The sequence below is a fragment of the Nyctibius grandis genome, chromosome 2 (genome assembly GCF_013368605.1).
Source record: "Nyctibius grandis isolate bNycGra1 chromosome 2, bNycGra1.pri, whole genome shotgun sequence".
In the NCBI taxonomy this organism is placed as follows: domain Eukaryota; kingdom Metazoa; phylum Chordata; class Aves; order Nyctibiiformes; family Nyctibiidae; genus Nyctibius; species Nyctibius grandis.
Window position 1 is genome coordinate 22988452 of NC_090659.1, and position 15308 is coordinate 23003759.

Sequence of the window (15308 nt, forward strand, 5' to 3'; positions counted from 1 at the left end):
TGCTTTATTTCTTCTGATGCTCTGACAGTTTGGCACTTAAGGATGGGTTTATTTTGATGTTGCAGTGTCAGGTGACTCTCTCCCCAAAGAGGCAGGCCTACTGCTGGATCAAGCACTTACACTTGTCGGGTTTTTTTTGTGGTTTGGAGATCAGACAGTCCCAGTGGAATATCTGTCACAAATGCATCATCTCTTTCACTAAAGACCAAAACAAATGTGTTCTGTTTTTTTTCCACCTAGCTGCAATGCTTTTCCAGAGGAAGCACGTCTCTGTAAGCCTTTCCCCATTACCCTTTTTAGCAATGACCGAACCAGTCATTGTTAGGCTGTAAAAGCACACTTTTTCACAGCCTCATGCAAGTCTTGGGCACTGGGAAGTTCCATTTTAAATGTCAAAATGGCAATGAGGAGGGACAGTCCTCAGTGGGAACTGAAATTCTCCTTAAATTATATCCAAGCACTTTTCATGTCTCTATGAATTTCAACAAGCACGTGAGTGCCATCAAATACCTTTTTCCTCGGCTCTTAAGAGAAGCCCAGCATAACACTGCAGTGCATCCCGTGGCTGGATTGTTACTTGCCATTCTGGCTGGCAATCTACTCTAATGTTTTTCAAATGAGAACAGAATGCTGGAACATGTCTGCAAATGTTTCAAGCAGCTGTGTATGAGAGGTTTTGTAATGACATAATGCAATACCACTCCTATACAACAAGCACCTTGCTCCATTTCTCACAGAATGGATTGGAGCTGTAAGTGGAAAATATATTCTCCTTTAGTTTTACAGGGAGGGGAGTGGCGGAGGAGATAGCACCAGGCAAGATAGTGTGTTTGAACAGATCTTTCTTTCTGTGGTTATGAGGTTATAAAATATGGTTAATCTTACAAATCCTCCTCTTGCACCTGCACAGTCTTGTCAGTGTCGAAATGTTCTTACATGGTCTTACGTAAGGAGGAGGAAAAGTCTTCCTGAAATCGTCCAACTCTGATACCCATCTTCATCATGCCAGGTGTATATTAGCTCCTAGGGGAAGAAAAAAAGCACTGTTTCTGTTCTTGTCTCACTCATCTTTAGAGAGGGTGCACACAACTGCAGGCAGGAAGGTACCAAGGGCTTCTGCCGGGAATGCACAAAACCCATTTTTCAGCCTGTTCCACCACCCACTTCCCGTGTTACCTAGGACAAATCACTTCAGTGATGTGGCATCTGTCAGCCTTGCCACAGTTCATCCCTATTATCACGTCTGTTGGGGTGGCATGAATCATTCTGCAGAAATTCTAGTATTCTCATTCACTACAGACAGCACATAGAGGACAAGTTTAGATGAGAATAACTTTGAGGCAGCTACAGTGAGATGAATTCTGCCTTTTGTCCTGTATCTCATTTTACCCTTATAAAAGAAAGCTAGAATAACAATTCCTTACCTGGCCAGGGTTTTATGAAGTTAAATACATTTAAACACTGTCAGATTGCCATTGGAGTATCTCCACTGGATGTTAGATCCTAAAGGATACATGTAGTATCAACACAGTATTTTCAGTATTTCCCTCTCTTCCTCTCATTCTGCAGCCCAGCACATCTTGTCTGACTGCTTGACCACACTGAATAGATGTTTTCCGTGTGCTCTCCCCACCCATGTATTTTTTTTTTCTATGTTATTAGGAGCTGGTCTCTGTATACTGAGTCCTGAAAGGGTTACCTTTTTATCAGCAGTCCACTGTGTTTTGCAGCCAAACAGTTGCATCTTTTGAACAGTCGTCAGGTCCCTTTTGGAGTGTCAAGTTACTCTTTTGACAAACCCTCAAATCAAAATGCCATAATTTAAGCATCACAGTTTTATGTTCTGCTTCTGAATTAATATACCAGTGGGAATCTAGTATTGGCATTTTGACCTTATTTAGCACTCAGTTTCAAACCAGCTTAAAAATTACTCTCATGCGGGGTGTAACCCAGCCAGCTTTTCTCCAGTGACTTTGCAAGAGAAATGCCAATGGTATGGAAAAGTTCTAGAAGAGTCTTGGTGAGGTAAAGATATCTCAGTCTTTGCCAATGAGCATAAGACAGATAACAAAATAAACTGTGACTGTCTCAGTTGCGGAGCTGCTTGGAGGGTCCCAGATTTCAGAAGGCTCCTCCAATGCCTCAGTAGCAGGAATGGCAGCTGATGGTCAATGTGGGTACATGTGGAGGCTGCAGCCCTCCCCTACAGCTTCTGCTGGCATCGCTGGGAGATGCAGGAGTCCAGAAGCTTCAGCTTTTTGTCTCAGGCTGGTATGACTGAGGAAACCAGTGAGATACCCCAGCCTTCTGAAAAACAAAACTCTTAAGGCAGCAGCTGCCTCCTGAAGGCAGCAAGGATAAGTGCACAGTGCAACAGGTTGTTCTTCACACACCCCACATTAGACAGCCTAGGCTTCAGCATCTCCAGCCCTTCATTCACACAAGCATCCAGGAAAGCCCAGAGAAGATGTCAAAATAGAAAAGTCCCTTACACAGATCCAGCAGTAAGTAACAGGAACAGCTTTCAGCCTGGGTCACCGAGGGACAGCTGCACTAGGATTTCTTTAGAGTGTGAAATTTTTTTTCATCTTAAACCTGTTGCATTCATGTTGCATACTTTCCTTTTCTAATCACTTCGTCAAGCTTATCCTTGACTTCTTCCTAAACTTTTTGTTCATTCCTAATCCCCATCCTCTGATGGAGAAGGTTGAGGAACCATTTTGTTTGGATATAGTGTCCTTTTTTCTTGCTTTGTCTGTCCCTTTGTTTTTGAGTCTTTTGAGGAAAAGATTGTGACCTCCTGTGCACGTGACACAGCAAGAGCTCTACTGTTCACTAGATGTGATGGTAATAATTTTTCTTTATTTTTACTATCTGATTTTAACTTTAGATTTTAGCTTGGGCGTTAGAACATTTTTAAAGTGGTGTCCCAGTTAAATCAGTTTGCAGTACAGATTAGGCTCACTTCAGGGCAGAATTATTTTAGAAACATGTTTAAAAATCGTATTATAATGCAAGTCTCTATCCTGTCTCAGCAATTGCCCAGGCCATATATAAACCCTGGCACTGCAACTCAGTTCCTTAGCTCATTCTATGCAAACTTGTATCAACTGCTCATGCCTTCTGCATGGTACTATTTCATTTGCCCTTTCTCTTTGGAATTTTATGTAAGATTAGCTCTTCTCTACAATAACCAGCTTGGTATCTAACATTAAATTCTATTCACGGTACATTTATATTTTTTTCTCTTTTATCTCTCTTCATCACTTTTGCTCAATCTACAGTCTAAAATCACCTTGTGTTATTTCTTATTCCCCAGTACTGTTGGGACAAGTCATCTGTTCCAGCCTACAACAGTTAACAGAATTGCAAGCCAGATTCTGAGTGATGATATATAACATAGATAAGACTGTATAATTCTGATTTAACTTTCATTTTGCAGACCAGCTAATAACCAAAAAAAAAAAAAAACAACCTCACCTGAAAAAGCAAACAAACCCCCAGCTCTAATGCTTTGCTTGTCAAGGAAGTAATTTGATTGGAAGTAACTGAGAAAAAGGGAGCTTCACTTAATGATTTTATAGTCCTTTTTCAAAGTAAAGCTTAGCTTAAATGTGCTTTGTGAGTTAATCTGGAGGACATTATCTCAAAATAAATCCACTGAGTTCCACATCATTTTCCTAAATTCAATGTTTACTTTCTGCTGTGTTTTGCCTGTATGACCACTGATATTCTTTCTTTGTCCTATCTTTTAAACATTTTCTTTCGTATCTATTATGTAGGAAAGCAAGGAAGAACATGCAGCAACAGAGGTATAGTATATTTGGACATTTTGCTTTCATCTTTTGTTTGTGTGCATTTAATTCTTTTTCAGTCTCATTGCTTCACTCAAAAGTTAGTAAATTCTTATTCATGACACTAAATATACTAGTATCATATTCTAGAGATAATTATTGTTCATACCATAGTCTTATTGTTTGCCAACAAAGATAGGCCTTTAATCATTAAAAACTGTAAATGGAAGAGAAATTGTCTTTCACAGATTCTTTAATAAAATTTGCCAAGGACTCCCAAGACAACTATATCTTTGACAATCGCTAACTGACACCATGCTGATTACATTTTCAGTGTTGTGAGTGTGAAAGAATCATTCTGACAATTTAGGCAGTTCTGCCTATAAAGGAAATATTTTCCTTGCCAGAATTTGTAAGACCCAGGTGCAAATCCTTATACGCTTTTCTGCTTTGCCCCACATTGCAAGTTTATGCCTTGAATATTTCTTCAGTGTTCCCAGTGAAAGTAATGATTACTTTAGGCTATTTTCCCCGACAAACCTGCGATTAATAAGAGGACACATTCAGATCGTTCCACTTCCAAACTGCAATACATGCATATATACATGTGTATACATACACATGCCTGGTGTCAGAGTTATGCATTGTGAACCTGGCAGCTGAAATGGAGCTCCTGGGCCTGTGGGCGAAGAAGCATGGGGGCTCCTGGAGAGGCTGGCAAGGGCCTTTAAGGTTGGTTAGTGCACCTCAGCACCACTAACTAATGCTTCAAGCAAGAAAAATACCCATTTTTTCTGTAAAAGGTAATTGACTTGAATTTTGAACTGGAGTTGTTAATATCTGAAAGATGTTGCTTGTTTGTGGGCTTGCCTGACCCTCAAACAGTGCTAATGAAAAGCACCTTTCCTGGGGTCAGATGCCGAAAGAGGCAACATTCCTTTGGCACGAGAACTTCTAATGCAGCTGACCTGTGCGGACATTCGCATTAGCGTTTCTGGTTTTGCAGGGATGACCCCTTAGGGCAATGGTTTTCCCTGAAAAACGACAATTCAAACCAGGAATCTGATTAAAAGAAGTCCATTTCCAAGCACATGTTTAAACAGGATTTTACTTCAGCAGCTCAGATGTGACTCTCCTACAGGCAGTATGTGTCTGAGAGGAAAACCTAAGGTCTGTGCTGCTCACATACTCCCTACAGTCCTGACTGAAAACTGATTATGTATTCTTTGATTGGTTGATTATGCCAGGAAGAAATTCCCAAAATTTTTGTAGTCTAGGTAGTATATGAAGGTATGACATTTTGAGATAAAGCTTGTTTATACACTCAGGAGGAGTGTCTTTGAACAAGAGTTTGCTGGAAGAGAAGGAGCAGAGAAGCCTACAGTGCAATTTTCATTTGTTTTTCTGAGCAGGACTATACTTTAAATCTTCATTTACTAGGTCTTAAAAGGCAATAAACAGATTGTTGTCTGTGTTACATAAATGCTAGCTTTCAGATAACTGTTCATTTGGTCGACTGAAGCGAAGGGCTATTGCCTTTAAATTGTGCCATTTCTCCTATATAAAAGAGAGAAATAAACTTTTGAAACAGAAACAAGGTTGTATTATCTGACTCCAAATGATTTCTAGATTATTCAGGAGTCTAGTTCCTATGCTATGAGTCTTGACTTGTTTACTGCTCCAAGAAAGCATGTAATGAAATATACTAAACTTTTTGTCATATTTACATATATTTCATATTCTTATTTTGATCTTGAACGTCTATTTACAGCTTAACCGTGTACCATGTTCTAACCTCTCTAAGAAGAGGATTCTTATATTCCAATGCTTCCCTATTAACTCCACAAAGCTAGAGCCCTGGCATGTTAAGATTAAAAGCTCTATACATTACTTCTCTGTTCTAATTTTTAAGCTCATATACTATTGCATTTACTAGAAACAGAGCAGTTGCAAAAGCAGAGCTCTGCATTTCAAGACTGTTTGTTTTTCCCTCAATTCCTACATGATAATTACAACTATTTTCTATAAAAAAGGAAGAAGAAGAAAAGCAGGAAGAGGGAGAAGAAAATGAAGAGGTGGAGGAGCAAGAAGAGTCTTAGTATACTTCCCTATGACACATTCTTTCTTGAACAGGTTTTCAGGTAACTATTAAGATATCCAGCACAGCTTCTAAATGTTCTTGAAATAACACAAACTTGAAAATTTTCTACGTATTGTTGTTATATGCAATGACAAGAATGGAAAGAACATACCAAAACCAAAAAAGGTATTAGGCATTTGACATATAAAGGTTAGTCAGAACTATTGCCCTTAATGAGTCTGTTAGTTTTCCTCACTTCTGTGGCATGAGTGAATCTGACTTTCCCACACAGCAGTCTCTGTGATCCCTAATATCCACCAAACACTGCAGGCCTTTCAATCCATTCCCCTTCGCTCTTACAATCTTCACCTCCCTGCCAGGCTTCTGGTATCTGCTGTGGGCATATTCCTTAGCATCCTCCTACGGTACCTCCTAGCTCTCTGCTGTGTCCCCTAAGTATGAGCAATGCAAAGAGCAGCATGCTAGTGCGTACTGCTTGAGTGGTCAGTATATATGCATGAAGTGCCTGACTGATGGGCCAAAAGTACACTTGACTGTTAGACTCATTGCAGCTTCTCTTTCATCTGGGATAAGAATTTGTCCCTCTCTCTCTTACTCAGCTAATGATTTCACTGAAACTCTTAGGAGCTTCATGTCTCAAATGAAGCCCTCTCAAATTTAGTTGAAATGTTAAAAAAAAATTGCTGGGGAAGGGAGAGGAGCCTGACCAGAAGTACCACACACTATAAAATTACTCTGATTGCCTTAAAACCTAGGCCAAAAATGATTTTAAAACCTCAAAACAGGAGGCATCAGGGAAGCAGAATATGTGCCTGTATAGATGTATGAGCATCCAGCATTGCTTAAGTTTTGTCAGCGTGTGGTTTCAAATTTAGTTTTCAGGTTTTCTTCTTCCTCCTACTGTCTCTTCTCCTCTGCACAGAAACAAAGTTCAGACAATCACTTACTAGGGAAAAACTGTTAACCTACAAGAAAGTTGGAATTTCCAGCAGATTTTCCCTTGGGTGGCAGGACTCCCTCCTGACTGCAGACACAGAATGTGATATGCTCTTTCTAGAACTAGCAGGATTCCCAGCTATCATCTCTGCCACTGAGGTAGCTGCCATAGCTTTCACCAACTGTACACTGATGTGGAGACCCAGTGCCTCAACAGGACAGAAAATCCGTCACTTCTTTCATGCTACCTCTCCCAAAGCTGGGTTCCTCTGTTGCATGGGAATTAATTGATGCCAATGTTGTCCAGTGTTGAGACATGTAAAATCACAGAAGGACTGCTAAGTTCTAATCTAATTTTCCTTATTTTTGTTCAGGAAGCACAAGCTGGAGCAGCCCCATCAAAGAAAATAAAACCACTCTCTCAAGCAAACCATCACTACCTTACATAGAAAAACATAACAGAACAAAGACATCACTCTGTCCTACCTGTGGCCTTTATATATATATTTGGTATTCCAATTGCTTGTTAAAATGCGTCTTCTTATATCTGACTGATGATATTTCAGTTGATTGTTATGTGTTAGAATAGTATTGTCCATGTCACATTTTAGATTGTAAGCTCCTATTATAAGCTCCTCAGGGCAGGAACCATGTCTTTCTCCATGTTTATTTACTGCCACACACATTGCTGCCACTCAGCAGATGACTGCACTCACCCAAGTGATGTATTCAGAGGAAAAGAAATTCAGCATTGAAAACTGCAAAGAGGCTTCCTGTATACAAGCTATGTGAGTCACTTCTCCCTCAGTTGGCTTTTGAAAACGATTGAGATTTCCATTGTACAGCAGTTTAAATAAATGCGTTTTCTGTCATATCTGTTCTTTGTCTGCAAAGGTATTAATCTGCCCCTAGCAAGCTGTGCTAAGATCTGTAAAATTAGGTTTTCTCCATCATTACGGTTGTAGGCTATGCAAAGTCTTTCACCTTGCCTTATGTTCCTGCTGATGTTTCTCATGTTGTGTATAGGATCTCAGCCAGGAAGCTACACAATATTTGTTGAAGGAAAAAGTTGTCCCAGTCCCTTCTACTGCAGCCTTGTCAGTCTTCATGGATACATCCATATTCATTGGGCCATGGAGGCAGAGAAAATTAATCCATGTTCATGCTGTAACTGTTGGTTAGAAATTCACTGAGGAGGAATGAGCTTGGATTTCAGTCCCTTGACCAATCGGTTTTTATGAGATTTCTAAAAACGGCTTATAGAGGAAAGGAGGGGATGAGAAATGATAATTGCCAAAGTTGCCCATAGCTTCAGAGACAAAACAACTTTGAAAGGAACCACAAGTTTATGTTTAACTCTTATCAATTAGAGTCTGGCTTTTCAAGCTGAGATCTCCTATACTGTGAGTGCTTGAGCAATGACTGAACACATAAAGTAGACAAATAATTTGTGGAGATTTCCTGAATGGGTACGTTTTTTTGTTCAAGATACATCTGAAGTTGCAATTGTTGGGAGGGGATGAACGGGGAAGCAGTGCTCTCTGTCTGCTCTGTTCTAACACTTGTAGGTGATGCTGAGCTCAGAGCTGGCAGGTCCAGCTGAGGGAAGGACCTTGGAGTCCTCACTTACAGCTCACCAAAATCATCAGCTCAACATGCAGCAGCAGCCAAGATCCAGGAAAACGCTGGGTACCGTCAGGAGGACGGCATGATTTTGCTGCCATATAAAGCCATGCCGAGTTGACATCTTGAGCACTTTGTGCAGTCTGGTCTCTGCATCTCAGGGAAGACGTAGTGGTGTAAGAAGAGGTACAGAGGAAACAACAATTAGAGAGGATGAAACAGCTGCTCCATGAGGAGACTGAAAAGACTCTTCAATTTGGGGAGGAAGCCAAGGCATTTACAACAATCATAAAGGCAGTGAATAAGATGAATGCTGAACAGCTAGTCAAAGAATCCTGCAATACTGTAATGAAAATTAGTATACACAGTTAGCATGCACAACAAAATTAGTAGATCAGCTTTGAAGAGATAAAAGAGAGTAGTGTTTTATATGGTGGGTCAGGAACTTCTAGAATTCGTTGTTACAGGATGTTATGGAGACTGACAATGTCAACAGGCCCAAGAAGGCGTTGGGCAATATCAGGAACAGGAGGCTTGTAAGTGGATACTACAGCCTGGGATGTGTCCACCATATCCCTAATCCAATGAATCATGGATGCTGGGGACTGGGGGCAGAAGAAACTGAATATGGCAGATTTGCTGTCCCTAAATAGTGTTGCCTGTTTCCACCTTCAAAGACTGAGTACCAGGTTAGGAGAGCCACTGATCTGACCATTTCTTATGTTCCTGCAGGTGACTACTCTTCCTAGGGAAAACGTTCCCCATTTCACTGGCAGCTGAATTTGGGTGCCAGTCACCGCTGCAGTAGTTTTGAGCAAAAGGTTGGACTTTTGGGAGTATGTAGACAAAATGAAAACAGAACTGTTAATCACTCTGGAAATGCGGTAAATCCAACGCAGTGAGCACGTGTTGTGCAACAGTCAGTGTGTTCGTGGTAGCCTTGACGTATACCCGGGCTGCCTGAGCTGATGAACCACAGGCTCCACTTTTCCCATCACTGATGTGCAGAACAAAGAGCCTGAGCATACTCAGTACATCAGGCAGGGCCACAGGCTTTGGGCTTGAAACAAAAACACCACACCTTGCATATTCAGGTATTATTTGTTAAGGCAGAAATATGGCAACCACCTTCTCGAGAGGGTATAATCTGGAAAGCCCATCAGGGAATGTGAGGAATGCTAAGTCTTCCGTGCAGGAGTGACGCACTCCCCTGGTCTTCAGCTGTGACTGAGGTTATGCTCAGTGTGTAGTGAAAAAGCAAACGGGACAGCAGATGGTCATACTCACAACACAGCTCTTCGGTGCATTCCTTGGGACAGCGCTCTTCAGCACGGGCTGATCATCTTTTCTGCCAGACGAAAAGGAGGTCGTGAGTATGCAAAGCATAAGCTGAAAGCTGACTGCTGCTCGGTGATTTTAGCCATACCGCTAATTCTGATTATGTAAGCTTAATACTTTCTGCAGTAATTTAGTGCGACTAGGCAAAGAACTCTCCCTTCTAACTACAGCTGAATGAAAATCAGTAGCACAAATATGTGAGCTCTTGATTTAAATACATTTGAAAACATACTGTCTGCATTTTTATATCATTTATATTGTACTGGGAGAAAGCAACTGCAATCAGTTAACAGAGCGTGCCTGGTACACGGCGTTTCACGTGCTTCGGGAAACTGCATGCAAAATCATTCTGGTGCACCCCAGTTAAACACAAAACAGCACACTGCTTTTTGTGACACTTTGGTATGTAAAGTATTTTCCTTGGATGATTGATTCTAGGAACTTCTAGTATACTGAAATAAACTAAAATTAGAAAGGCTTCAAGCTATGCTTCCTACAGATCCATATATGTCATAGGATAGTGGCTATTTGCACTTTAAAGTGATTGACCACCAAGTTTAACAGGCTGCTAGCAGAGTGTAAAAGAAGTGACTACAAGTATCATCACAAAGCAACTAACTAGACAGGTCTAGTCAATGGTTTGTTTTCTAGGAAAATACATATTAGGAGCTTCATTCTGTTGCTAGTAATAAAGGGTTTTGAATAACAGGTCCAAGGGCAACCTGGGCCATGCTGTTTCTTGTATGAGAGCACTTCTGAGCCAACAAATTGTGTAAGAGGTTTTCTCTTAAGAAAACTCTAACGGAAATTCATTGGAGAGAAATTAAACTATTCAGTAGTTTTGCCAGTACAGCGCTAGCCCCCGGTCTGTGTTTCTGATCACCTTTCCAGCTACCACATCTGTTCACCTGCCTTCTAAATAATACTTGCTAATAGTCTTCTGTTTACTGTAAGAATATCAGTGTTAAAGGAGATAAGACTATTTATCTGCATCCTTTGATGACTTCAGAAAGCTGAAAATACACTTGACAAACAGTCTGGGAAGCTGAAAATTCATGATAGTAATTTCTTCAGAAGGCAGATTGGAAGTTTGTGGTTTGATGTCAAATATCTTGAAGAATGCTTGCTGTTCCTCCAGTTGCAAAGTCATTTCCATGCATGCAGCAAACAGAGGAAACAGCAATTCTCAGCTGAGACTCTCATTCTTAATGTGTTACTGTCTCCGTGTTGCTCATGGGGAAGTAAGGTGCAGAGGTGGGATGACAAGCTTAATACCACGGATCAAGGGTACTAGAGTCCAAATTAGATGTGGACTACCTGCTATACATTCCCCTGCTTCAGAACGTGCCAACCACAATTTTGCATGTGGCGATGACTTTCTGTCACTAAATATTTTGAATCATTTACATCAACTGTGTCAGTGCCTCCATTATCTCATAATTTAATAAGCATGTATCTACACATACCTATGTCACAAGCTGTTCTCCAAAATATGTATATATTTGTACTCGCTTGATCAAAGTCAGATTCATATGGCTTACACATTTACTAAACAGTACATGTTGAAGCAGAACAGCACTTATCTGGGTTTCCTAGCTCACTGAAAAATTTTAGAACATATTTATGAAATTGCAGAAGCTACTTCTTTATGTATGTAGAAAAGGATGTCACACAGAGTGCCTTCCTGTTAGCTAGCTGTGATTTTGCTGATAGATGTGGAAAAAAGGCGGTAGCATCTCTGCTTTTTCAGCAGTGTAATCCTTCAGGAAAATGTAACCCCAGAAAAGGAAGCCCAGAGGCAGAAAACAATGCAACAGGCTAGAAGAACTTTTTTTTTTTCTTAACTGCATAGCACCTGAGTGGGGCTCAGCAGATCAAAGACTGAGGAGAAACCTTGCCTGGGAGGGTAGGCCTGTTGTTGACCCACCTCATGCTGATGTATCATAGAATCATAGAATGATAGAATGGTTTGGGTTAGAAGGGACCTTAAAGATCGTCTAGTTCCAACGCCCCTGCCACAGGCAGGGACACCTTCCACTAGACCAGCTTGCTCAAAGCCTCATCCAACCTGGCCTTGAACACTGCCAGGGAGGAGGCATCCACAGCTTCTCTGGGCAACCTGTTCCAGTGTCTCACCACCCTCACAGCAAAGAATTTCTTCCTGATATCTAATCTAAATCTACCCTCTTTCAGTTTAAAACCGTTACCCCCCATCCTGTCACTACATGCCCTTGTAAAAAGTCCCTCTCCCGCTTTCCTGTAGGCCCCCTTCGGGTACTGGAAGGCTGCTAGAAGGTCTCCCCAGAGCCTTCTCTTCTCCAGGTTGAACAGCCCCAACTCTCTCAGCCTGTCTTCATAGGAGAGGTGCTCCAGCCCTCCGATCATGTTCATGGCCCTCCTCTGGACTTGTTCCAACAGCTCCATGTCCTTCTTATGTTGGGGCCCCCAGAGCTGAATGCAGTACTCCAGGTGGGGTCTCACGAGAGTGGAGTAAAGGTCACGTACATCCCATTCAGAAGCCCCATAGCTGCGTGCTGCTGTGGGTACTTTCACCTCTCCCAAGTCACTAGCTCAGCATCTGGCTGACGAGATGGAGCAAGTCCTCATGCACCACCCAGATCTGCTGTGTTCTCCTTGGTACAGCAGAAGGGGACCCCTGGGGAGGGTCAATATCCTCGGTCCCATCAGATGCCTGGGAGGTACCCACTTCTGGAGGGGAGCCTGAGGAAGCCTCCTCCCATCGCAGACACTATGTACTGGCAGCTGGTGAGCACGCTGCTTTCAGTGTCAAAATAAAAACCATCCTGTTGCTGCTGCAAACAGCTCTGGGCAGCAACACTCAGTAGTTTAAACTGAGTCCAAGCTGGGCACTCGAGGCCCATTCTCCTCTTTGGGCAGGGTGGACTTCATCTCTCCCACTGCAATCGCGTGCTGCCTGTCCTGCAAAAGCAGCCTGGGAGGGGTTGTGGTGACAGGGGAGTCCCGGTGAGCACAGGAGGTGACTTCAAGGTACAATACCAGGACACAGTGGCGCCGGGAGTGCACCAAGGTAGGAGGTAGGGCAGCTGTCAAAGCCAGAGCACCCGACTCCCAGCTGACTGCCCACGTGGAGCGATGGCTCTGTCACTGGTAGCAAAGCACGGCGGGTTCTGATCCTCTGACCCTAAGGACGGGATCCAGGATGGATGCCGTTTTTCTGTCAGACCCAATTTCCAGCTTTCTGGGGAAAGTTTTAAATTTTTTTTGACCTTCAATCTTTACAATGTTTGAGCAGTAAGTCTAGAAGAGAATTTCTAGAGTTTTTCTTAATAGTGGCTTACTGTGCCAGAGGAATATTTGTGTGTGAGTGTGTGACAAAATCCACCCCCCAGCACCCACCAGCCCCTGGTGGGGCAGAGCAGAGGCTGCAGGTGAGCACAGAGCTGCATCAGTGCGCTGAGCAATGGTGAAACCTGCTGTTGCTGGCCTTCACCTCCAAAATCGCATTACCTTGATAAAGTTAGCAGTCCCAGGGATTGACAGGCAGCACAAAGCAAACGAGCTGCCTTCTTTCTTGCTGCTCAGCCTGTATTTCCCTTTCCCCCCACCATGGGGATTTTTCTTTCTTTCTGTTTTAATTTTTTATTTTAACAAACGTGAATTGCCTCCACAATAAGCTCCAAAGAAATAAATAAAGCAGACACATCCTCTTCCAGCATCCCTCTTGCTGGGGAGACGATAAACCCTGCAGTGGCAGCCCCAGCCGATGTGCTGGGCACAGCAAATAGCAGGCAGCAGGGTTGTGCGTGGGGCTGTGGGGTGGCATCTGGAAAGAGCCAGGCTGCTGGTGGGTGCTTCTCCTGGGGTCCCAAAAAGGAGGTGCTGTTCCAGGCCTTACAGCTAACTTAGAAGCAACATCCTGGGTGTGAAAGCTTGGCACTAACTCAGTGATGTTTCTTACCAGGTCTGGGGTGGAGGGAAGGAAAAGCAAGAAATGTGAGAAAGAAAATGGGGGCAAAAACCCTCTTTGGGCTAAGAAGTATCTTCTGGTCATTGCATGTGAGTGATTCCTAGAAGTCAATGATGGAGCACGGTGTTAGAGGAGTTTTGGCTTTCTATGTGCTCCAGTACTTTTCCATAAGGATTACAGCATTGCTGGATTTTAATGATGTGGTGTGCTTCATTTATATTGGCTACAGTCAACTTAAATGGGTCTGGGACTGGAGTCACAGAATCACAGAATCACAGAATCAACCAGGTTGGAAGAGACCTCAGGGATCATCGAGTCCAACCGCTGCCCCTACACCACCCTGTCAACTAGACCATGGCACTAAGTGCCATGTCCAGTCTTTTCTTAAACACATCCAGAGATGGTGACTCTACCACCTCCCTGGGCAGCCCCCTCCAATGTCTAATAACCCCTTCTGAAAAGAAATTCTTCCTGATGTCCAACCTGAACCTCCCCTGGTGAAGCTTGAGGCTATGTCCTCTTGTCCTATTGCTAGTTGCCCGGGAGAAGAGGCCAACTCCCACTTCACTACAACCTCCCTTCAGGTAGGTGTAGACTGCAATAAGGTCACCTCTGAGCCTCCTCTTCTCCAGGCTAAACAACCCCAGCTCCCTCAGCCGTTCCTCGTAGGTCAGGCCCTCCAGACTCTTCACCAGCTTGGTCGCCCTCCTCTGGACTCACTCCAACACCTCAACATCTTTCTTGAAGTGCGGGGCCCAGAACTGAACACAGTACTCAAGATGCGGCCTCACCAGTGCCGAGTAGAGAGGGACGATCACTTCCCTAGACCGGCTGGCTACACTATTCCTAATAGAGGCCAGGATGCTATTGGCCTTGGCCACCTGGGCACACTACTGGCTCATGTTTAGCCGGCTGTCGATCAGCACAGTGTCCATGTGCTCCTAATCAGATTTTGATGAAAGCTGGAGGCAGTGAAAGAAAATTATGCTTAGCTTCTGGCCAGCCTCGGGCTGGTTTCAGGGCAGCCCTGATGGTGTGGCCCATCACAGACAAATGCGGGAGCTGGAGGAAGCGGCTCTGGCAGGACCTCAGGGCCCCGGGTGGCCGAAATCTGGATGGAGAGTCATCCAGCTGTGCCAACCATGGTGGGGTGGGTGATGTATCACCTGGCTGTTGCTGGAGGTGGCAAGGATGCTTCCAGCTGATGCCCAGAACTGGGAGAGGAGAAGGTGGTGGGGAAGGAGGGGCAGGACAGCCACTCATGGGCTGTCAGGAACGTGCCCGAGGTAGTGAAGTCCTCCAAAGATGAGTCCTAGGGACCGTTTTTAACCAATGGCCCCAGGTCAGGATGTGTGTGCTGATGAAGTTTGGCACTGGTGACGAGTTGGGGAGTGTTCCCAGTGTGGAGGAGAACAGGATGGTGGCCAAGAAAGAAGCAAAAGGCTCTGAAGGACCCAGGTGAGACAAAGTTTGACAGTATGGAGCACCAGCATCATGTGCTTTGGGGGCAAATAAGAATTTCTTCTATAAGGTGGGAGCCCATCCTCCTGGGATTGGCACAGGAGCA

At 43.4% G+C, this 15308-nt stretch overlaps 1 protein-coding gene across 1 annotated transcript in view; it reads left to right on the forward strand.

The window, feature by feature from the left end:
- The window catches only part of SH3BGR (SH3 domain binding glutamate rich protein), a 28348-nt gene extending 20645 nt beyond the window's left edge, over nucleotides 1-7703 (forward strand). Inside the window, exons 5-7 of the mRNA XM_068420845.1 lie at nucleotides 3783-3812; nucleotides 5828-5935; nucleotides 7206-7703. Coding sequence (XP_068276946.1) covers nucleotides 3783-3812; nucleotides 5828-5893 — 96 coding nt within the window. The 3' untranslated portion in view covers nucleotides 5894-5935; nucleotides 7206-7703. The remainder of the gene's footprint in view (nucleotides 1-3782; nucleotides 3813-5827; nucleotides 5936-7205) is intronic.
- The last annotated feature ends 7605 nt before the right edge of the window (nucleotides 7704-15308 follow it).